Source organism: Sinohyriopsis cumingii, chromosome 18 (assembly GCF_028554795.1).
Source record: "Sinohyriopsis cumingii isolate HCF-2022 chromosome 18, ASM2855479v2, whole genome shotgun sequence".
Taxonomy (NCBI): Eukaryota; Metazoa; Mollusca; class Bivalvia; order Unionida; family Unionidae; genus Sinohyriopsis; species Sinohyriopsis cumingii.
The window spans coordinates 42,187,279-42,213,461 of NC_142978.1; the positions used below are offsets into that span (position 1 = coordinate 42,187,279).

The 26,183-nt window shown below is 34.0% G+C and overlaps 1 protein-coding gene across 6 annotated transcripts in view; it reads left to right on the top strand.

The window, feature by feature from the left end:
* The window catches only part of LOC149776492 (polycomb complex protein BMI-1-A-like), a 125,789-nt gene that overhangs the window by 75,119 nt on the left and 24,487 nt on the right, over nucleotides 1-26,183 (top strand). For 4 of the 6 annotated variants that reach the window (XM_089940926.1, XM_089940924.1, XM_089940925.1 and 1 more), the window contains exons 2-6: nucleotides 11,400-11,519; nucleotides 14,581-14,677; nucleotides 17,539-17,594; nucleotides 18,679-18,735; nucleotides 21,424-21,523. In XM_089940926.1, coding sequence (XP_089797052.1) covers nucleotides 11,411-11,519; nucleotides 14,581-14,677; nucleotides 17,539-17,594; nucleotides 18,679-18,735; nucleotides 21,424-21,523 — 419 coding nt within the window. In that variant the 5' untranslated portion in view covers nucleotides 11,400-11,410. Of the gene's footprint in view, nucleotides 1-1,367; nucleotides 1,452-1,888; nucleotides 2,009-11,399; nucleotides 11,520-14,580; nucleotides 14,678-17,538; nucleotides 17,595-18,678; nucleotides 18,736-21,423; nucleotides 21,524-26,183 lie in introns of those variants that run through there. The other 2 variants (XM_089940927.1, XM_089940922.1) reach the window with 2 other exon arrangements.

Sequence of the window (26,183 nt, forward strand, 5' to 3'; positions counted from 1 at the left end):
TTGAGTATAGGCATGTGCGTCGGTAGATGCAAAATAGGTATAGATAATGACAGAAATCAAGATAGCGTTCATGTGTTAGACGAATTCGGTAACTTCAGAAGTCAAAATTGGTCATTGGAAAAATATTAACCGATTGGTCAGATATGCGATCCGTATTTACGAATATTTTGAAAAAAATCTGGACGTGAAATCATACATGATATCTGTCTTATGAACAAAGTCATATCGCTTCCCTGTCGTAACTAATAAGCAGAAACCATCGCAAACAACATGTTATAAAATACATTACGATAACAACCCACTTCAACTGAAATAAACGGCATTCCCTGGATACATAAAATAATCTTTGTACCGACTGCGCTACGCGCCCTTTACCTAAAAGTTTGTAATGCGCATAGCGTGCTGTCAGGCATGGAAAATATTTTATTGAATTATAAATTAGTAACAAAAATGCAACCTCGTCACTTCAAAATAATAACTAAACCTTGTCAAACTTCATGTTGCATGTATTCTGATTCGTTTTATCATACCGTTCATTCCAGTGTGCTTTGTACATATATTTAAATCGGTCTTTTGAGGCACGTGAAAATGCTCAATATCTGCAGACAAGGAGAATCAAAACGTTTGCCAGTAATTTTAACACTCAGAAATAAACTACAGGATCTGAAGAGACAGATAGATGTATGTACCTTTATGGAATATCTTTGTGTTCTTGTATACGCTTATAAGTTGTATATGCCATTTCGGAATATCTTTGTGTTCCTGTATACGCTTTTATGTTGTATATGCCATTACGGAATATCTTTGTGTTCTTGTATACACTTATAAGTTGTATATGCCATTACGGAATATCTTTGTGTTCCTGTATACGCCTTTAAGTTGTATATGCCATTACGGAATATCTTTGTGTTCCTGTATAATCTATTAAGTTGTATTACGGAATATCGATGTATTGGATGTTACATATGCCTTTACGGAATATCGATGTTTAGGATGTATAGGCCTTAACGGAATATCGATGCATACGATGTTACATATGCCTTTACGGAATATCGATGTATACGATGTTATATATGCCTTTACGGAATATCGATGTATATACGATGGATGAGTATATGCTTTTACGTCATATCCTTGCATACGATGGACGAGTATGTGCCTTTATGGAATATACTGTATTGTGGGGGTGGCTGCTGTGCCTTTATGGAATATCCTTGTATACGATTGTACACAAAATAATATCTAAAGCTTAGATGAGATTTATCACTGTGGTCCATTGTGCAAAACTATCTTGGGATACTTTAATGCAAGTCGACTGAACACAACCACGTGCTTCTTAGTTCACGTGCTGCACTGATGATCAGGCTAATTTAGGAACTTCATTAAATATGTAACACGTGATGATTCGCATTTCATATCTTTTTCGGGGCGATGGTTATTACCAAACTGAGGTGGGTACATAGCTTTCTCTTTAAGTTACTGATTTTCTTAAACGGAATACGTCCGTGATTATACATAAGCTTCCACTATGAAGTTGTTTGCACAAAATGTTGCTACACTGTTTCACCAGTCTGATTTTATAGGATGGTTTTAGGTATTGAGTTTAATGTTTTGAGAGAGAGAGAGAGAGAGAGAGAGAGAGAGAGAGAGGAGAGAGATGGTCATTCTAAGCACATGGTGGATTATGAAACATTTGAATGCGATATCAATTCAACTTTCCAAAAGCTATCGTTTCTTGTGCATTACGAGTATTTTATGGGAGAAATCAATACAAGTTACAAGATAAATTACGTTGTCGACCGCCGACAGCAGGATGCACGATTAAGATAATATCAGCCTATTGTACAGTACAACATGCGGACATGGGTTTATAATCCTAGTTTGCATTCCACCGTTGATACACAGTGCCACTACTCGCGTTCCAAAGGTGTGATTTATTTAGCTCATTCATGTACATGTTTCCGGGCATTTACACAGCACAAATCGACAGACACAACGCGATTAACAGGTATTTTATTGATAATCTTGCTTCGTAAATTCTTTTTCCTGATGCTTGTATTAACAAAGCCTATGCATATTTTAACATTTATAATGCCAAGTTTTCAGTCGATTTTCTATCAGTAATTTAAATTGATTAGTTATGTTCTAGTCAAAAATAGAAAGTTATGTATGTACGTAGGTAGGTAGGTAGGTAGATAGGTAGGTAGGTATGTACGAGTGAATGGATGAGGTGAAGCAAATATTTCTGCTCTAAGCATGGAATATTATTGCCCTCGTATTATCTATCATACACTGTTATATCAGCTTTGAAATATAGCTCCTTAGAAATATCTTGGCATGTGGTGGGAATGGCGATGAAATTTAGGTTAAGAAAGAGTAAAAAAACAAAGCGTAATAAGACCTCACACGGTTCAGATTGTCTTTGTTTTACTTGGCCTAAACTCAGATGATTAGAATGAGTGGTTGAGTAACCGTGTACACATTTTTTCAAGATTTTTTCCAGTTAATCAACTTGGAGGGTATTAATGTTATAGATACGTAGGACCGAAAGTTTGATCCAGCAGTTATGCCAGTACTGTGATTACTCGGTAACATAAACCGAGGTAGCATGAACCACTGTGACCAATGTGTTTACTCCGCTTACATTGGATACATTTACATGTATCACCACTTTTTATGCATTGCTTTCAAGTAGCATCGCTAATGGTAAAGGGTGCTGCATCTATAAAAATGTATTTCTGCAAACGTTCTGAGAAATAAGAGCTCTTATTACACGGGCTTCAATAATTGTATATTGTACTTTTCCCCGTAAATGCGGGCACTGTGCATTCTATTAGCCCTTTGTGGTATTAATGTTTAGCACTAGAGGAGAATGATATAACCATGCAGGTGTGATCTTCCTGGAATAATCACTTGCTGCTGTTGCCTATGTCATAATTTGCATTGAAACTTTGTTGGTTAACTATGCCTCAAGATCGTTCGGTTTGTTTTGTTTTGTTTTTTTTGTTTTGTTTTGTTGTTGTAATAAACTAAACAAATATTTCAAGAGAAATGACTGAAATAGTTATTGACCGGAAATCTGCTTTGAGAGAAGGAAAAAACAAATTGACAGCATGGCAACAATTTTAACATTACAAGGGCCTTGATCTTTTAAGTGTGCGTTAGCGGTAGAAAGAACGGTATGGAAACATTTAAGTGCATGCCAACGGAAAACCATATATATTAATACGTTTTTGATACAGTGCCGGGTTCCATTCGCGATGAGGTTTGAAATCAACTATAGATGTAAACTCTTGACTTATTGCAAAGATGCTTATTTCGTAAGAGTGAACTACAAGTAATTTTGGACACGTGGTTGATTATCAGGGTTTCACATGGCTAATGGTGGAAAATGGGACAAACCAGCAGACTTGTAAGTGGTTGGTAGCATTTGAGCCCACAACTATTATGTTGCAAGTCATCCATTTTATTTGCTAACAAATACAATACACACTTGTCTCATTCAGAAATACATTAACAAATGGTATAATACGTACTTTTTCAGACCATAATGTATATAGTTTGGTGGTTCTTTTCCCTTTTATTTTTGTTTTTTGGATACTATCCTCTAATTATTTACTGGTGTGATTACGTTTTCGGCAAATCAGTAAGTTAGTATTGATGTGTGTGCATGCAGTAGTGCTTGACGGCACCTCGGCACAAAACTGTCTATATAGTACCTTCAAACATTAAGACCGAAAATTATAAAATTGAATTGCACAAAATGTAGGAAGATAAAGCCTTCCAAATACATGTAAAGTGAAGTAAATATGATAATCTTTCTCATTAATACACTAACATAAAACATGTAAGAAGCATCCAGCCCATTGGACCTGTAAGTCATTTTGAATGTATAACAAAGCAAAGTTTGATTGATGCATAATAAAACTTAAGATACATACATACATACATACATACATACATACATACATACATACGTACATACTTTAATGTCACATTTTTCCTTCTGAGGAAAGCATTGACAGTAAAGACAGCTGTCTGTCTTGAGGATTTTGTGTTAATCGTTGTAACTTTAACGCTGGAGACTAAAGCTGTACGTGGTTTTAGGCGTAAAATTGAATAACACTGTATCAAGCTCTATCTGGTTTTCCACACAAAACGGAATAACGTTGTATCTAAGCGTTTGTCCACGTAAAATTGAATAAATCTGTATCAAGCTGTATGTAGTTTTCCACTTAAAGCTGAATAACACTTTATTGAGCTCTGTGTGGTTTTCCAAGTAAAACTGAGTAACACTGTATCAAGCTCTGTGTGGGTTTTCCACAGAAAACTGTAACACTGTCTCGAGCTCTAAGGTGATTTTCCACATGAAAACTGAGTAACTGTATCACGCTCTGAATGGTTCTCCACGCAAAACTGAGTAACTGTATCAAGCTTTGAATGGTTTACAACTGTAAAACTGTATCGAGCTCTAAGTGCTTTTCCACGTAAAACTGAGTAACACTGTAATAAGCTCTGTGGGGGGGGGGGTTCCACGTAAAAATGAGCATCACTGTATCTAAATATAAGTGGCCCTCCATGCAAAACTGAGTAACACTTTCAGTTTACAAAATATGTATCTATTCTGTAACGACATTGCCATTATATAATGAACAAGTTATGTTTTGTACTTATGTCTTTATGGTACAGTTCACTTTCAGTTCTTGTAAGGAGAATACTACACCTAAATTGCACTAAATCTAAGCATAGAAAAGAGTATTTTACAAAGAAAAGGCGGTATCGCCCAGTTCTTAACCTTGTTATCTGGTACATGTTGAAAAATTGAGAACTCTGTACGATGAATCACCTGCAGTTATATGCTGCACACGTGCATGTGATTAACAGAACAGGAACACTGAGTATATTGTATGAATTTGAATAATAAAGACGATGCGTGATGTGGGTATAATTTTATATGTTTACCAGGACACAAATATGAATCATTAAGTGCTACACTCAAACTGACATTTAATATTTTACTAATCGTTAATATAGAAAATAAACTAGTTATGATTAGTTGCAAATCCGAGTCTTAATTTGACATACTACACCACTTGTATGCGTGGTTTTCCCGCAGGATCATAGGAAAGCAAATTTTTTAACTGGTTTTAAATCTTTGTCCGTGATAATTTATTTTTTATTATAAATGTCTTTTCTTCAGATTTATTCCTTTGACACGTGCTTACTCCACCCTGGTCGTGTTAATCGACAAGGAACCACCTTAATAACCCATATTTGGTACGCACATGTTCCACGTTGTCCTGAAACATTTCCTCTCAGTTACGGCTTACTTTACAAAATTTGTTCAATACTTAAGTATCTGTGCGAACGATTGGTTTATCAATTTAGTTTTCGTACTTATTGCATTTTTTTTAAAAAAAATTATTGATAGTACATATTTTTGCTTTTAGATTCCACTTAATCTTTGTTTTCTCTATACGGAAAAATAATTAGTATTTTCGGCAAAAAGCGGGAAAAAATAAAGCTCGTAAACCCTGATCATGTTATTTGATTCCATGAAGTTATTTTCATAATGTTCTTTCAACTTAAAATTGAAACAATGGAAATGAACAGCAAAAGAAAATACATTGAAGACATTCAATGAGTATTCCTTAATGTCTTAATGTATGTTTATTCAGTGTCCAACTCAGTGAATGAATTTTCAGTTTTGGAATTGTATACTGTTTTTACCAGTGCTACTTTACGTACATACACAACTTTTTAATAGTAACACAAGACAGTTCTCGGTATTAAAGCAACACGAATTCTTCTAAAACTGTTACCTAGATGAATTAAACGAGAGGCAATTTTCGTCTTCCACTGAGCTTAACGCTATAATCTCATAAAGCAGTATACCTACAGTTTAATAGTATCGAAACAAACATCGACATTATCAGTGTTTTAGAATTTTATACGTTCTCGATTTTCTTCGCCGTCGGATGGGGCTTATCTCATTCTTTTTAATTTCTTGTAAATATAATGTTATTTAAACAAACATCTATCTTCTGAATTTTAGAATTTTACAGGTTGCAATTTTCCTAATTTTATTTAATCTCGTTAGCTTTTTAAAATTTTGTATCATACATTTTGTTGAATTATGCAATTAATTGTATTAATGGTATTTCACACCAAAACGTTAACCAGCGGAAAGGGATGAAGATGATGCAGGCATGTAAATTTTGTATGGTCATTTTAGTTTCAAAGGTAGTGTCTGAATTTTAAAAAATGGATTACAACTCTCCTTGTATTTAGTTATTAATTTAAAAGTGGAAAAATCTCGTGGTTTTTTTTCTTCTTTCATCTTGAAGGTTTCTTTCCAAAAACCGCATCAGCAACCACTGTTTTCCTTTCCCATCATCCTAAAATATGTAGACAGGATTGTATTAGGAGAATTACAACTTAACCTGTACAACGGATAAGGGTTATGTCTGGCAATGCATTTCATTTTATCTTTCCTTTTTAATGATTTCCGAAAAGATACAAAAAAAATATTTGGTGGGCTTTCATAATACTGACTGAACTTAAGTTTAACGCAGTAGATTGTAGGTGTAAAAAGAATACAGATAAAAATGTCACGCACACACACAAAAATGTACTACCTGTATTATTATGAGCATATATAACACAAAAAGAAAATGATACACTGATTCTTCAAAAAGGGGGGAAATAGACGTTAGAAAAATTCACTACTGCATTCATTAGTATAACCAGTCCAAAAGCATGGAGATTTTAATCCTGTATTAGTTATTGAGTTTCTGTTTCATTTATTATTCGTAGGTACTGAATACATCATTTGTGGTAATGGAAACAAGGTGTCGTCACGAATTATTTCACGGGGTTAATATGATACGTTTCGTTTTCATATTATATATCGTATGCTGATTATGGTAAAAAAATGGACCGACACATTTTATAATGATAACAGCAGACTACGTGAATAAGACAGGAAATGAATGGCATTAAAAATCACAAATCAAAGAAAACACTACAGTAGACTTCGAAAGACGGAAGCTTTTTCGCATGGACCAAATATTGCTGTGTTTTCTCCGATGCTACCGTTACATTTACATCATATCTGATACTTTGGGGGTTTTCCCCTTCCTTCTATTTTTCTTTGAAAGATATTGAGTAATATAGACTTGAATAAAAATATTTTCCATCGGCATTTAGTCGAGATTCTTTCCAGAATCTGAACAGATATATCGTATGTTGTATAACATTGCATACATCCCTGAGCTTTGACCTTACTGTGATGAAATTACCACGAATGGTTAAATAAACTCTTCACAGTATTCCATCAGCTGTCAACGCCTAATGACCTCACAGCTTTTCAAGTAAAAATGTACAAAATTATGCATTACATAGTATATGTGATGTCCATGTATGTGTGCTTCAGTTAAATGCGTGAAATCACCGAATAAATCGAATCGTTAAGAAACTCAACAAATCTCATAAATGGTCAAATATTCATGTGCGTCATCCTGCTCGTACGGAACCGCATGTATAAACTAATATTACGACATTGGTTTCTTATTAATTGATCCTCTCTTTTTTTACATATTATCAATTTCTAATTTTTTTTTTTTTTTCACGTGTACCTTGCACTTTTACTAAATTCCGCCTACCTAGCGAGTGGGTGCTTTTCTTTTATCTTGTTCAGTCACTTTTTATGGGAATGGTCTCATGTGCAGGTGCAGTAGAGATAGACCATATATAACGTTACTCACGGCACGCGTTTGATTCATCCTTGAAACGAGTCGTAAGTCTCTGACCTGTTTGGTTATATTGGTGCCATTCGATAGATAGAAAGATGATGTATTTGACTCGTCCCTTTTGGTACAGTGATTCTTATACCCAAACTATGAATGCCATCTGCTCTTATCTCTCTTATAATTATAGGAAGTAAACTGTACTGACATATTATTTATATGTAATTTCTCTAAATTCTTTTTCCTGTTTACAACGCGGTTTCCTGTTTACAACGCGGTTTCCTGTTTTAAAAACTCTCTCTGTCCTGCAAAATATTACTTCATAATTTGTATGACATTTTTAAAAACCGTCTATACTCGCGTACAAGACAAGTTCAGCTGTTAAACTTCTAACAATATAGACCCTGATAGGCCGGCGCATAATACGCTGGTGGATCAGAGTCATTGTTGTTTGTTCGGCTGGTTATTCCTGATAAACTGCATAGTCCTGGAACTGACAGCTGCAGATCTGGATCTGTGCATTTTGTGGCTGGACTTAAGTTATAGGTGAATATTTTCACTGCGCATGGACAGTCCAAAATGTAACAGTTATTAATCATGGAAAAATTAAAGGTCGTCCCAGGCCTTACTGTTACTTTTATTTGTACCGAATGTTGCAATATCTGTCTGTCTGTGTCTGTGCGCGCGCGCGCGTGTGTGTGTGTGTGTGTGTAACTTACTGAATGTACATGGTTTTCGCGGGGTTGTTCTGGTGAAAACGCTCAGCAAAACGAAATAAATATACACCATACAGTAAAAACATTGTTGTAACACGATTAAAATTAACAAAACATTATCATAACACAATGCATTTAGCAATGATGTAAATATTAAATCATGACAAATAAAGTATATATGAAGAAATAGCAATGATGTAATTTTTGAGAATGACACAGTAAAATATTTATGACATAATAACAATGGTGTAAATATTGGAAGATGGCAGATGAAGTATGTTTGACAATAACAATGATGTAAATATTGGAAGATGGCAGATGAAGTATGTTTGACAATAACAATGATGTAAATATTGGAAGATGGCAGATGAAGTATGTTTGACAATAACAATGATGTAAATATTGGAAGATGGCAGATGAAGTATGTTTGACAATAACAATGATGTAAATATTGGGCATCACACATTGAAGTATTTCTGACGAAATAGCAACGATATAAATATGGGAGCATGATACACTAAAGTTATTGTGACAAAACAGTGATATTAATATTGGAGTTTGACCCAATGAATTATTTATGACAAAAAATAGCAATGATATAAATAATAGTGTATGACACAATGAAGTGTTTATGATATAAAAATAGCAATGATATAAATATTAGTGCCTGCTACAATAAGGTGTTTACGACATAATAACAATCAAATATTATTAAAATCTGGAAATGTTGCATGTTTTTCGTCCAAATATATATTTCATGCAAATCTGTATTTTCTTTGCAAGAAGAAAATTTAAAATGGTTATACACATATAAGAGCGAAAGGGTCATCGTTGAATACATTTATGTATTGCTACCTAATAAACCCCCACATCGATATTTAAATACATATATTTCTTGCTACCTAATTAACGCTACATCGATATTTAAATACATATATTTCTTGCTACCTAATTAACGCTACATCGATATTTAAATACATATAATTATTGCTACCTAATTAACGCTACATCGATATTTAAATACATACATTTCTTGTTACCTAATTAACGCTACATCGATATTTAAATACATATATTTCTTGCTACCTAATTAACGCTACATCGATATTTAAATACATATATTTATTGATACTTAATTAACCCTACATCGATATTTAAATACATATATTTCTTGCTACCTAATTAACGCTACATCGATATTTAAATACATATATTTATTGATACTTAATTAACCCTACATCGATATTTAAATACATATATTTATTGATACCTAATTAACCCTACATCGATATTTAAATACATATATTTATTGCTACCTAATTAACGCTACATCGATATTTAAATACATATATTTCTTGCTACCTAATTAACGCTACATCGATATTTAAATACATGTATTTATTGCTACCTAATTAACTCTACATGGATATTTAAATACATGTATTTATTGCTACATAATTAACCCTATATCGATTTTTAAGTACATGTATTTATTGCTACCTAATTAACCATACATCGATATTTAAATACATGTATTTATTGCTACATAATTAACCCTACATCGATATTTAAATACATGTATTTATTGCTACATAATTAACCCTACATCGATATTTAAATACATGTATTTATTGCTACCTAATTAACTCTACATGGATATTTAAATACATGTATTTATTGCTACATAATTAACCCTACATCGATTTTTAAGTACATGTATTTATTGCTACCTAATTAACCATACATCGATATTTAAATACATGTATTTATTGCTACATAATTAATCCTACATCGATATTTAAATACATGTATTTATTGCTACATAATTAACCCTACATCGATATTTAAATACATGTATTTATTGCTACCTAATTAACTCTACATGGATATTTAAATACATGTATTTATTGCTACATAATTAACCCTACATCGATTTTTAAGTACATTTATTTATTGCTACCTAATTAACCATACATCGATATTTAAATACATGTATTTATTGCTACCTAATTAATCCTACATCGATATTTAAGTACATGTATTTATTGCTACCTAATTAATCCTACATCGATATTTAAGTACATGTATTTATTGCTTCCTAATTACTCTACATCGATATTTAAATATATGTATTTATTGCTACCTAATGAACTCTACACCGATATTTAAATACATGTATTTATTGCTACCTAATGAACCCTACATTGATATTTAAATACATATATTTATTGATACTTAATTAACCCTACATCGATATTTAAATACATATATTTATTGCTACATAATTATCCCTACATTGATATTTAAATACATATATTTATTGATACTTAATTAACCCTACATCGATATTTAAATACATATATTTATTGATACCTAATTAACTCTGCATCGATATTTAAATACATATATTTATTGATACCTAATTAACCCTACATTGATATTTAAATACATATATTTATTGCTACCTAATTAACCCTACATCGATATTTAAATACATATATTTATTGATACCTAATTAACCCTACATCGATATTTAAGTACATATATTTATTGATACCTAATTAAAAACCTACAGTTATAATTAAATACGAGTTTGTTCATATTATGAATCAGAATAAATTGCAGTGACAAACAATAAAACCTTCCTTTTTATCAACACCACATATTTTCATCAAAAAATGTCTTCTTCAGTCTGCCATATCCTTCTAAAGGGTCATGTATCTTATACAAGGTACGAGTGCCGTTGGCTATCAGAACGAGCTATATTTTATTAAGACATCCGTAAGCCTAGCTGTTCTTGGAGTCTTTCGAAGAGGATGTCTGTATTTTTGGGGGGTGGGGTGGGGTGTGAGTAAAAGCCACATAATTTTCATATATAAAACTGACCATTTATTTTATTTGTACTTTCACAAACATTTTATTTTTCTAATTCCAGTAATTGGCGCCATGCAACCCGCGCGCCTGCGCATTACAGAACTAAATCCCCACCTGCTTTGTGCTCTTTGCGGGGGATATCTCATCGACGCCACAACCATAGTGGAATGTCTTCACTCATGTAAGTAAACGTACGTTATTGCGTCGGTCTGTTGACGCAGTTTAGTTTTTAATCGATTTTTGTATACGTGTGTTTTGTTCAGAAAATGTTAATTGATATGCACCCCTAGTATTTGTATTACAAAGTTGGAAATAACTATCGATTGAATAACTAACATCTACGAGCTGTTTAACGTAACGAAGAAAAAAATGCCTTTTAATGTGTATTCCTTGTAAATGATATACCAGTTTGTTTCCTAATGTGTATTTACTTGCTGTCACAAATTGTATAATATTATTAAATTGTTTGAACAACAAACAGAAAAAAAAACGGAAAGAAAATAATACATTGCTTTTAAATTCGCAAACATATTTACACTTAAATATTATATTGTAATTTGAATTAAAAAACCCTCTTATGAAAGAAAATCTAATATGCTTATGAAGTAGACGGCGTTGTAACCGATTATGATATGGATGTTATACTGAAAGGAGTTGAAAGTATTTGAAAACTGAAGTATCGCCATATGCATCGAACGATGAAAAATTACATGAATTAATATTAGCTCTCTCTTTCTTTATATATATATATATATATATATATATATATATATATATATATATATATATATATATATATATATATATATATATATATATATATATATATATATATAATTCGAAATTGTTTTTTTATATTTAAAAATACACAAGCGTCGATAGTTCTTTGCAAATAGGTTCGCATTTACGGTATGAAAATTTATATATTTATGCTGATGACCCCTGTCTTGAAGTTTTGACAGAGCCTTTACAAGTACAAAGGATTATAAGCATTGATGTTAGAAACCATAATGCACCGGGAAGTGACTTGCTTGTTACTTTTAATAATTAGAAAACAGATATTTTATTAGTTACAAGCAGGCAGACTGACTTTTCTTTTCTAAAGTTCCCTTTTTAAATACGAAATCCCCTCTTGTTAAAAATCACGGACACTTTGGACTAACATTATCCTCTGATGCTACATTGACTGACCATATTAGTATGTCTATTCAGAATACATGTAACTAAGTTTCTGTGTCGAACGTGACTAAAATATGTTACTCTGGCCGATCTGTGTACAGTATTGTTCCAGTGAAAGTCAGGGATAATTGCTATCTGTGTACAGTATTGACCCAGTTAAAGTCAGGATTATTGCCATCTGTGTGCAGTATTAATTCAGTTAAAGTCAGGAATAATTGATATATGTGTACAGTATTAATCCAGTTAAATTCAGGATTATTGCTATATGTGTACAGTATTGATCCAGTTAAAGGCAGGGATTATTGCTAAATGTGTACAATATTGATCCAGTTAAAGTCAGAGATAATTGCTATCTGTGTACAGTATTGATCCAGTTAAAGTCAGGGATGATTGCTATCTGTGTACTGTATTGGTCCAGTTAAAGTCAGCGATAAGTGATACATGTGTACAATATTGATCCAGTTCAAGTCAGGGATAATTGCTATCTGTGTACAATATTGATCCATTTAAAGTCAGGGATGATTACTATCTGTGTACTGTATTCATCCAGTTAAAGTCAGATACAATTGCTATCTGTGTACAGTATTGATCCAGTGAAAGTCAGGGATAATTGCTATATGTGTACAGTGTTGATCCAATTAAAGTCAGGAATAATTGCCATCTGAATACTGTACTGATCCAATTAAAGTCAGAGATAATTGCTATCTGTGTACAGTATTTAGCCCGCTAAAGTCGGGGATAATTGATATATGTGTGCAGTATTGATCCTGTTCAAGTCAGGATTATTGCTATATGTGTACAGTATTGATCCAGTAAAAGTCAGGATTATTGCTATATGCTACATGTGTACAGTATTAATCCAGTTCAAGTCAGGATAATTGCTATATGTGTACAATATTGAGCCCGCTAAAGTCAGGGATAATTGCGATATGTGTACAGTATTGATCCAGTTAAAGTCAGGGATAATTGCTATCTGTGTACTGTATTCATCCATTTAAAGTCAGGGATAATTGCTATATGTGTACAGTATTGATCCAGTTCAAGTCAGGATTATTGCTCTACTGAAGATTCTCAAGAGTAGAAAAAAATCCAGACTTTAAGTAGCAGAGTAGAAACATTCCGATGAAAGCTGCCCAAACCGTTAGTCTCGTTTTGTGGAAACTGGTCGGAAAACTCTTGCAAACGGAAGGAAGAAGAAGAGATTATGCCTATTGCATTTGATAGAAATAATCAGGTATCTGACAGAAGTGATGTTCTTCTACAAAGATGATACGAGGCATCGCCTTACTGTCCACGTAAATCTCAAAGCATAACACCAATCCCAACCAGACTTAAGATTTTATAAACGTCTTTTTACCCCATTTAAGATTTGTCTTTGAAACTATCGCCTGACGATATCTGAAATTCTCCTTATCTTTCTGTTTTTGTAATATGAAAAAACTTGTATCTACTCCAACTAACCGATCACCAGCGTATCATGCTGTAGGCAAATGTGACCTTAATATCCTACATACTAAAAACGCAAGACGTCCAATCAAATCCGATCTGTACATACTTAATTTAGCTACCCTTCTCGTGTGTTTATGCGGTTATCATAACGAAGATGCCGAACGCCGTTGTTTATATTACTCAAAGATCCCAACTCTTTCGATGTGTCTTTCAACATACTCCAAGCAAAGAAATAAATTCTGCACTATTCCCAGATGTTTAGAAATATATCCACTAAACAACATATTTTTTAATACGTACAGTTATATTCTATATACTAAGCAAAATAAATGAAATGTACAAGAGGGATTGTAGTGCAATTTCTTTACGCCCTCTCCCTCACTCCCTCCCTTGCTTATTTACTTAATTATTCGCGTACATGTTTCTTATTTTCCTTTTGAAATGCTATATATCTTTTAATGTATGTAATGTTTGATTCTATCTATCTATCTATCTATCTATCTATCTATCTATCTATCTATCTATCTATCTATCTATCTATCTATCTATCTATCTGTGTGTCTGTCTTTCTGTCTATATCTATCTAATTTTAAGCCAATTTCTTTTCTTCACAGTTTGCAAGACGTGTATTGTAAGATATCTGGAAGCCAGCAAATATTGCCCCATATGCGAAGTTCTCGTACACAAGACGCGACCGCTTCAGAATATCAGGTACGAATTTATCCTGCGTACTGATTCTGCAATTATTACCAATAATCCGTTTGCGGTCTCTTCACTGGCCATACAATTCAATTTTGTTTTCTTTTTAAAAAATTTAAATTTCAAACAGTAGTGATTTTCTAAGTAATTCCGTAGATACTTGTGTTTATTTTTTCCCCTCATAATTAGTAAGGTGTTGATACAAGCTTTGCTTATTATTTCTTTAGTCCACAAACAAGTACTTTGGTGGAATTGTTATAGGTGTTTCCCAGTAGATTTAACAGCGCAAGACGTGATTGGCTGCCACCCAAGATTAACCAGCCTTTCAAGATATGCATGCGATTTTAATGCTATAAAGCGCTATCGCACCAGTCCACATACACAACGCTCAATGTTACTTCATTTAGATTGACAAATCCATGTTATTGACTGTTATTGACGGTTCCTTCGGTATGAATATGAAAGCAACTACAAATCAAGATAAGAAAGAACAATTGTTTTATACTTCAAATTTAAAAACTGTAAAATACACAGTTAAAATGTATAAATACAATTAAACCCAAAATAAGCTTTCAAATATTTAGAGTTGTCATGTACTTTTTACACACGTTGAGACTTCTTCTCTGACTTGATATTTGAATATTCCATTAATCATTTCCCAATTTGTTTTTAGATAACTGCCATATTTTGGCCACTATTCATGCATGCATTTGAAATCCCCATCAGAAATACGTGCATACATGCGTAAGAATGCGTCCACTACAGATATGCCAAAAATCCTCAAGACTGATCGAGATTAAGTTAGTTTTCCCGCCATCCAACATTGTTATGTTTGAATCATCAGGAAATACATATATCTAACGAGTATATTGCACAAAGTTATTTTACCAACGAGACCGGAAGTGATTTTTTTAAACAGTATACAGTTTTTTCTCTCTGATTTTCGGCGTTGTTTATTCTTTTACACCGATGTGTACTATTTCAGAGAGGTCAAGTTTTAAAATGCATATATGGATAATAATTTTAATCTCAATCAGTAATTATTTTACCTAAATAATTTTTATAATATACGCATGCAGTAAGTAACTAACTGTTTTAGATATTTATCACTCTTGGTCGACTTACTAAAGATACTTCTGACTTTCGTTGAGCCTTTATCACTGCCATCTCACCTGTCCGTGACCGCTTCGTTGGCCTAGTGGTTAGAACGTCCGCCTCGGAAGCGGGAGGTCGTGGGTTCGATCCCCGGCCGAGTCATACCAAAGACTTACAAAAATGGTACTAACAGCTGCCTCGCTTGGCGCTCAGCATTAAGAGGTATGTGTTAGGACTGGTCGGCCTGGTGTCAGGATAATTGTGACTGGGTGGGACATCATTCTACATGTCTGCGGCATGATGCCCCAGTGCTAAACATTACTATAAACTGCAACACTGCAGACATGGAGGCGATATGACTGAACTTTTTTAAAGCTACGTTAAAAATCCTAATCACACACACACACACACACACACACACACACACACACACACACTCACCTGTCCGCGTGGGATCCAATCTCGGGCTTGGCCAGTGTGGAAATGTGAGAAAGCTTGCCAATAGCTTCCCGTGGGTCGGTGGTTCTTACTGGGGCTTTCCCGGGTTCTTCCTCCACCCGTTATACTAGCCACAACATATAGGTGATCTTGCTCTGAGAAATGACGTTGAATCCAAAACAACAATAACAACTTACATTGCATTCTAGAAGTAAATTTTGACGTGAAATTGAAAACCATCACCTGTTAAGGGGGCCCCGATTGGCCGAGTGTTCTAAAGCGCTCTCCGTTACGATCACTGCCATCTCACCTCTGTCTGTGTGTGTTCGAGTCGCGGAGTCGGCTAATGTGGGTATGTGAGAAAGCTTGCCAGTAGCTTCTCGTGGGTCGATGGTTCTTTCCGGAGTTTTCCCGGGTTCTTCCTCACCATTAATACTGGCCGCCATGTATAGCCTATCGTGTGCTGAAAAATGGCGTTAAACCATACAACAACAACAACACACACACACACACACACACACACACACACACACATATATATATATATATATATATATATATATATATATATATATATATATATATATATATATATATATATATATATATATATATATATATATATATATATATATATATTATGTCATTCACCAGGCTTAGTTTCCGTATCAGATTTGTTATGTATGTTTGTTTAAGAGATTCGAATATTAAACAGCAATAGAAGTATTGGATCTGTGGTATATTTTTACAGTTGAGATACTTTTCAGTTCTGGATAATGAGACATTGCGTGTGACATTTCCTTAAAATTCTTCATGGTTACCATGGTGAATAAATCCACTCGAATTTTGATCCTGTAGAAAATGCATTAGAATTGGTGACGTCAATTGATGACGTCAATTGCATACATTAGACATCACTTAAATTGACTAGTCCTAATTAATTATGATTTTGATTAGAATCGTACATGTAATGAGGTAAGTTCAGTCTTTTTTTAATGAAATAATACTGTGGGTTAATTAATATAATTTGTTTATATTATTCCGACATTTAATGTAATTCGTTTAAAATGTGTTGTCAGCTTTTTCAGTGATTGCAGCTTGTGTTCTTGTACGAAGACAATTAGTTATAAATACGATAACATTACAGCGCTCTCCCGTTATACGGCCCTTCATTATAAGACGGTTCCATTTATAATTTGACCATGGTTATGAATCCCATTTCATTGTAAGACGGTATACTGTTTGACTCCTGTGTGCAACATCATAATGAGGGAGTGCTGTATTTTAAATAATGCATACGCTACGGACTGTTAATGCAATCTTTATCTCTCACTTTGTAGACTGGATCACACTCTGCAAGACATTGTCTACAAGCTGGTACCAAATCTCTTCAGAGGTAGGTTTACAAAATTAAATCTCAGCTTCTTTGGAAACTTTAGCAGTATTTTTCTTAGAGTTTAAAAGAACCAAACTATAAATAATGCCTACATATGGGACAAACAATTTGATTTAAATAAGCTATGGTGTGTGTGTTTAACGTCGATTTTAAAATTTCGGATACAAAATAAAATATTTTGGCTCATGAAATACAAGAAAGAATGAATAACTATGAAATACACTATTGTCCACAGTGAAACAGCATTGTTACAGACATTTCGGTTATGTTGTCAATCTTTCAAACATACGTAGACAAGACACGTTCGCCGCAAATTGCAAAAGCGAATACAAACATAGCCGTTTAATTAAAATTCTCATGAGTTGTCCGTCAAAAACAAAACGGAAATTGCTCTTGCAAGATCAGTATGTATGTCCTTAATACACCAGTCTTAACGCCGTAAAAAGCGAATTATAAACACTCTTAACTTTTGCTAATATTTATGTTCTCAATCCGGTTGAAAATTAAACACGTACATTAACACCTTTTTACTGAGTGCCTTAATCTTAAAAATGTAAACACATAACAGTTTTAATGACCTGTTTTTACTGAAATTTTATGATGAATTATATGAGTAAAATAATTAAATGTCGAAAAAGGTTTGGTTTCATTTGGTATTTGATGGCACAGAAACAAAGGGAAATTATTTAGAATCGATTCTTGGAGCAAAGTGCCTTGCCCAGGAACATGATAGCGACTCAGACTGGTTCAGTGGTCGCATTCAAACCTGCATCCTTTCGGTTGTGAGTTCAACTCGATAACCACTAAAACAAGTCTTCTGTCTCCATTAGTGAATCTAACAACAGAACGTATCGGGCCTATTCTACATTCCCAACCCCGCACAGGATAAGAAGAACAACAATAAGAAAGGCTACAGTTCAAATTAAGAAACTATATTGAAATTATTTTGAAACAAATACTATTTAAGTGTTATTTTGAGTGAAAATTCCCTTGTATTTTGTTTTGTTTTGTCTATACAAAAAGTACGGTGAAAGTTAGTTTTCATAGAAATCAGTCTTGACTTTTCAAGTTTTTTTTTTTCCAGATGAAATGAAGAGGAGGAGAAATTACTATCAAGTTGAGGACTCTGTAGAGACACAGGGTATGTATAAAATATCCAAGTGAATGGTGATTTATTTTGACGTATTTCTTTTACTAGAACATGATAATAAATTTATGATATTATAAATACTTTGTCTATGGCAGCGGGTTTGATCATTGTAGTTATCGACAAAGTGGTGAGAGGTAATGGGTTTTTAACTGCTATTGTTTTTTTTAATGCAATTGCTCGATCAATTATTGAAAGGCTGTGGTGTCCATAAAATGCATGTAACAATATTTCCACCGTCCATTCGGATCGAAAGCAAAGGAGTGTGTGCGTGCGTGTGTGTGTGCGTGTGATTTTGATTTTAAACGTAGCTTTAACGATTTTTCAGTCATATCGCTACCATGTCTGCAGTGTGGCAGTTTATAGTGATGTCTAGCAATGCGGTGTCATGCCGCAGAATTGTAGCATGATGTCCCACCCAGTCACATTGTCCTGACACCAGGCCGACCAGTCCTAACACTAACTTCTTCATGCTGAGCGCCTAGATAGGCAGCTACTCATACCATTTTTATAAGTCTTTGTTATGACTCGGCCAGGGTTCGAACCCGCGACTTTCCGCATCCGAGGCGGACGCTAAAGAAGAACTTTGAAACAGTGTTTTTTGATTTTGTGGTTTTTTGTGTGGGTTCAAAGCCATTTTCAGCACATGTTAGGCGATACGTGGTTGCTAGTATATATGGTGCAATAAGAACCCAGGAAGAACCACTTACGCACTCGAAGCTACTGGCAAGCTTTCTCATGTACACGCATTGGCTGAACCGAGATTCGAACCCACGCGGAAAGAAGTGCAGTGTGAGTAATGTATAAAGTCGATCGCCGCACACCACCTTACCATCCGGGGCCCCTTGAAACATTGACAGGTGTATTGATTTTGTACATAGCTTTATCAATAAGTCTACTGTTACGTCATTGCTGGCGTTGAAGGAATTAGAAACTGATTTATGTCTCACCTGAAGAGGTGATTGGCTCCGTTTTTACGACTGAAGGCCATTAATTATGATGGATGAATACAATCCTTCTAGTGGGCTTCATTTGCTACAAATAACAATTTGTCATTTATTCTGAGGAATTCCTCCATTTGAGAAATTCCAGGCTGATGCAATTTGGAGAATTTTAGGGCAAGATGCAGTAAAAGACCGAAGTAAACCAAACGTTTTCACCTAAAGGAAACATTGATCTTGCCCGTATGTTAAAATTGTGGCGGTATCTTGTCGACTTAAGGCTATTTAGTAATTCATATCGTTCTGTTGTTCTAATGCCATCTTATATATATATATATATATATATATATATATATATATATATATATATATATATATATATATATATATATATATATATATATATATATATATATATATATATATATATAAGTTAAATTTTGAATTGTCATCGAGTTTAGTTCTAATGGTCAGAAACCAGAAGAGTTGACGGGATCGTCTGTTGTCCATAGTCCGTCCACCCATTTGCACCAGTTATCGCTACTCCTCCAAAATTACATGGACGATTGTCAAGAAACTCTGTACACATTCATCTGATGGTCTACATGGTTCTGAAAGAAAATAGTACCAATATGATATCCAGAACGGTCGCCATGAAAATCTTGTTATCGCTCCTCCACCTGAATGTATGGTCAGATCAACTTGGGGTTTCACTGAACGACCTCTTATAATGTCTAGTTGTTCCTAAATAAAAATCTGCTGACATAATGTCCAATATGGCCGTCATTATAGTCATCTTCGCTACACCTCTTGAACGAAATTAAATATTGCTGCGAGGATTGTACCAGAAGATGGGATGCATAGTTGGTTCTAAATGAAAATGGTACCGATTTAAATGTCCAAGATGGATGCTACTGTGGCCTCTTGAAAATCATGTTGTTGCTAATCCTCCAGAACGAAAAGTGATAGCGTCATGGCGTTCTCATCAGAAGATTATGTATGATGTATAGTTGGTCCAAAATGAAAATGGTGTTGATCTGATGTCCAATATAGCCACCACGGTGGCCATCTTAAAACATGTTATCACTAATCCTCCTGAATGGATGATCGTATCATCATGTGGTTTTTACTTCACAACTTCTTATGGTGTCTGGTTGGTCCTGGTCATACCATTCAGGTGTGGCTTCCACAGTGGTCATCTTTAAAATTGTATCACTCTTTCTCCTGGATGAATGGTCATATTTTCATGGGTGCGTCACTGCAAGTGTTCTTATCGTATTTAGCCGACAGTAAATATTGCCGATCGGACTTCTAATATGACTACCACAATGGCCGTCTTGAACATCTTGTTATCACAGCTCTAGATGGTTTGTCATATCGACAATGTGCTTTCACCAACAATATCCTTTTTTTTGATACTAAGTAGATATGGTACAAATCTGTTATAAAACATAACATCCATTCGGTCAATATTGTTATCGTTACTCTTCCAAAACAGTTTCCACTGGAAGACTTTATGATGCATTGTCGATCCTAAATGAAAATGGTGCCATGTTGACTTCCAGTTTATCCGATGTTGTCCGTGAAGAAAATCAAAGTTGGTTTCAACGCAAGGCAGATAAAAGGAAGAAATGTGCTTGCCTTGAATTTCTGGAAATTCTTTTAAGCCAGTAGAACATCAGTCCCTTCGGAGGACTCTTGTTTTATATCTGACAATGTATGATTTGTTCTGATGTTTCAGGAAGTTACTCTCAAAACGGTGACGACACGGCGTATCAGCGGAGCAGAATAATCTATTCTCCTGATGAACTGTTTAGTGTTTCTCTCGAATTCTGCCCAAAGTAAGTAAATATCTGATTTTCCAATTAATTACAGAAATCAGTAACATTACTTGTTTGTGCTGTCACGTGATTGCATTTGATCTGCACGATGGTATACATGTTTAACATGACGGAATACAGTCATACAACACTATCGCATGAGGAGAGAGCTTCAGATGCTATATTTTGCTTGATGATTGGTCTTTGATATACTGTGCTGTTTCATAAGCCAATTTGATGTAGAAGATAGTATGAGCGTCAGTCCCTTTAAGAGAGTCTTGTTTTATGTGTAATATATTTAAGTTTTACTGATATCAGAAAGTATTACGCGTGTGATATATCAAAAAATGATAACACACAATAAAGCAATGCGTAGAGAGAGCTTTCGACAAACAAGTTTGCTTTTGCTCAGTCCTGTAAATCTTTTACTGTCATTTATGCTGCTGTTCAAAAAACCCATTTAATTTGTAAAATATGAATCATCTGTAACATGATAGTGTTTATAAGGGAGTGCACAAACACTTGTACATTTTGAAAACAGCACTCTATTTATTGCCTCCGCAAGTACAGTTAAAAAAAAACGTGTTAAATTCTAAACACAGCACTCTCAGTCCTGGCCATGGATATGTGAGTGCAAGAGCACTGTTGAATTAAACCCATTTACCTGCTGCTCTTACTACGTATATAACAGTGTAAGAACACCTGTAAATTGTACATTAATATCATCCAGTGAAATAATAAGAGTCGATTTGTGGCACACATATTTTCCCATACAAATGCAGTAACCTTTTACTTATATGCCCTTTTTCTTATTCTACCTAAGGCTCCGTAATTTGTCTTACATACAGACTATACAACTTACAGTAAACAGCATCCAGGGTTGATATTGAATGTAAGAGATATTTCAGCATTTAAATAATATATTTTCAACACTTTTAGGTTGATGCCAATTAGAGATTTTATTATTGACTCACCATCCTATAAAACTAACTGAGATGATGGTATGTCCCTGCGAGATCCGCAAGTCCGTGCGAAGTGCGTCCGTTACAAATTCTTATTTATACTTCTTTTCAAAAACATTGGTCAAATTGTGGCCAGCTCAGAACAGCCTGGCATGAAGGGATTTTAAATTGTGGCCAGCTCAGAACAGCCTGGCATGAAGGGCTTTCAAATTGTGGCCAGCTCAGAACAGCCTGGCGTGAAGGGTTTTCAAAATGTGGCCAGCTCAGAACAGCCTGGCATGAAGGGCTTTCAAATTGTGGCCAGCTCAGAACAGCCTGGCGTGAAGGGCTTTCAAATTGTGGCCAGCTCAGAACAGCCTGGCATGAAGGGCTTTCAAATTGTGGCCAGCTCAGAACAGCCTGGCATGAAGGGCTTTCAAATTGTGGCCAGCTCAGAACAGCTTGGCATGAAGGGCTTTCAAATTAGAGCTGATCCATAATCAGATATATCCGTCGTTACTAAAAGTAAAACTCTTAAAACATTCCTTTGCTCAAGTTTATACAAAATGGTGTCAAATTGCCATTAAATCTGGTCACCGTTAACTAAAAGGAAAAGAATTCTGACACGAAGAACTTCAAAATTTATACAAGCGATAAGAAAAACAATGATAAATATTTATACAACTTGTCCGAAACCGCTCAACATAATTTGCATACCTTTTATAGACAAAATCTTTGCATTGAATGCTTTCACAATTTTACAAATTATGCTGATCTGCCGTCAGATCCTACCACAGTTACTAATCATAGAAAATCATTATTCTCCAAACTCACTGAAAGGATTTGATAATGTTTGACAGAGTGCATCTTTGCAAATGGACCTTTCAAATTTGTACAGATTTTACCGTTATGGCGACCGTTACAAAAATAGAAAACCCTTAAATAAAACAAACGTAAACTATCGAATACAATTTGATCAAACTTACCAGAAAGCGTTCTGGTATAACAACCATTCAAGTATGTGAAGATTATGCGGACATGCCATCAAATATAGTCGCCGTTAAAAAAATAGAACCTTTAAACTACATTTTCTCGAAGTTTAAAAAAAATTTGACTGTGTTTATAAGAAAACGTTCTTATGTAAAGAACCTTCAGATTTATACAACTGAAACAGATCTACTGTCAAGTATGTCCGTCCTTACCAAAACTAGAAAAAAACCTTTTACCTACATTTTCTTCAAAGCTGTTGAATAAAATACCTGACTTAGCAGAAAGCATTCTGGAGTATAAAATAAAATGTCTTAAGCCTTTGCAAATGATATCGATCGACAGTCATATTTAGACGCCGTTACCAAACATACAAAACATGTAAACTCTCCTATCTCCAGAAAATTACCCTGTTGAATGAAATTTGATCACGCTGATCATAAAACATTCTGATATAAAAACCTTTAAAAAGTACACAAATGATCGTAGTCTACGATCAACTATGGTCGCTCTTGCCAAAAATAGAAAAACATTTAAACTACTTTTTCTCTATAAATATTGAATATAATTTGTTGACCATTGACATAAAGCTTTCTGGTTTAAAGACCCTTCAGATTTGCACAATATATAAGGATAGGCTATAAAATATTGCCGACGTTACTACAAACAGAAAAACGTTCAAATGACTCCACCAGAACTGTTGAATAGAAATTAACTAAACGTTACAGAAAGCTCTGTGGAATGAAGACCTATAAAATGTATACAAAAAATGGTATCGATTTGACATCAGACATGGCCACCGTTGCTAAACATGGAAAAACGTTTAAACTTCTCAGAAATCGCTTAAGATGATAAGACTTGACAGAAAGCTTTCTGGAATAGAGAGCTTTCAAGATTATGTAATTGATGATGATGTTCCATCAGATATGGACATAATAATAAAATTAGAAAAGATTGAATCGACTTCTTTAAACAGACTTTGATCATATTTCAACGAAGGCATCGTGATATGCAGACCTGTTGGATTCATGCTTCTCCAAAACCAGAATTCGAATTTATTTGCATGACTGCATTCTGGCATGAAAACTGCAGAATTGTCCATCAGCCGGCGAACGTGGCCACCGTTGCTACGGAAAGAAAACTTTTAAATGACTTCTTCTCCAAAACTGTTGAATAGACGTTGACCAAAGATGACAGAAAGCATCCTGGCAACAAGACCTTTCAATTTTTTTTTTGCAAATGCTGATGATCCAACATTAAATTTTGATGCTGTATTTAAAAGCAGAACAATCTGTAAAACTAAAAAAAAATTTCAAGAACCGCTCCATAGAGTTATACCGGTCTTGATGGAAAGTATCCTGGTTCGAAGGCCATTATAAGTTATACAAATAATGATGATGCGTCAGATCGCTAACGTTATTAAATAGATAAACATTTATGCGACTTCTTTTCAAGAACCGCTCAGCTCAGGTTCTATAAGTAGAAGAACATTTGCACAACTTTATTGGTTTTACAAAATATTGCAAATCGGATTTCGACAAATTTCGACAGTAAAGTTTCTGGCATAGGGGCTTATCAGGATGAAACAAATTATGATGATGTGCTATCAAAAATGGATGAAAGTAGAAAATGAGAAAAGTATCAAACATTTGTTTTTGTCACAATGACAGCATTCGAAGAAATTTCAACAGAAATCATCGTAATGACGCAGATTTCTAGGCCAACTACCTTTATGTTTGACTATAGTGGCTTTCTACAGTTTAATTTTTAATTACGGTTAGATTTTTAGAGAAAAAGAATTTCACAGGATTTCATACTGGCTACCTTGGCTATTTCAAAAGAACACGTATATCTTATATATCGTTAGAAGAATTCTTGATTCCCTTTATTTTTGTGTGCGAGTGATGGGTGTAATTTGGGTTTTAGAATATACATCCTGGCATTACTTCAGATCCGCACCCATCAAAAAACTGCTAGCTCCAAAGTTTGGCCATTTTCACTTCCTGGACTCAAAGGTCAATTTTTGTTATTTGAGAAAACAGCCGATAACGTTGTTTTGCCTTTATATATATATATATATATATATATATATATATATATATATATATATATATATATATATATATATATATATATATATATATATATATATATATTTATTTTCATTCATTCTTTGCATTTCCCGAAGTGGGTATTGTCTAGTCTAGCCAAATTCGTTTTCCCTATTTTAATAACTTCTAAAGGTAGTATACTTTAGACAAATTTAGGCCAATTTTAAAACACATGGGATCAACCATTTTGGTTAGCCGTGTGCTTTAATCATGTACAATTTCAGCCATAGTACATTGAGCATGTTGCAAATGATAACAATTTCACCTTTCACATGTCACTCTATAACAAAGAGGTACATATCAGTAGCGCGCCAGCCAGGTGTGTACTCACTTAAGTCTCTTGATTTTAGAACAGCTGTTCTCGCCTTCAACGACTTAAATAATTTAGCACTTGAAAGTCTTGATGCTTACAAGTTTGAAAGGAACATTATAACAATATAACAAGACTAAATATTATATATATATATATATATATATATATATATATATATATATATATATATATATATATATATATATATATATATATATATATATATATATATATATATATATATATATATATATATATACATGTGTGTGTGTGTGTGTGTGTGTGTGTTCGGAGAGTATTTTAAAATATTTTGCTTACATTTTTATGGA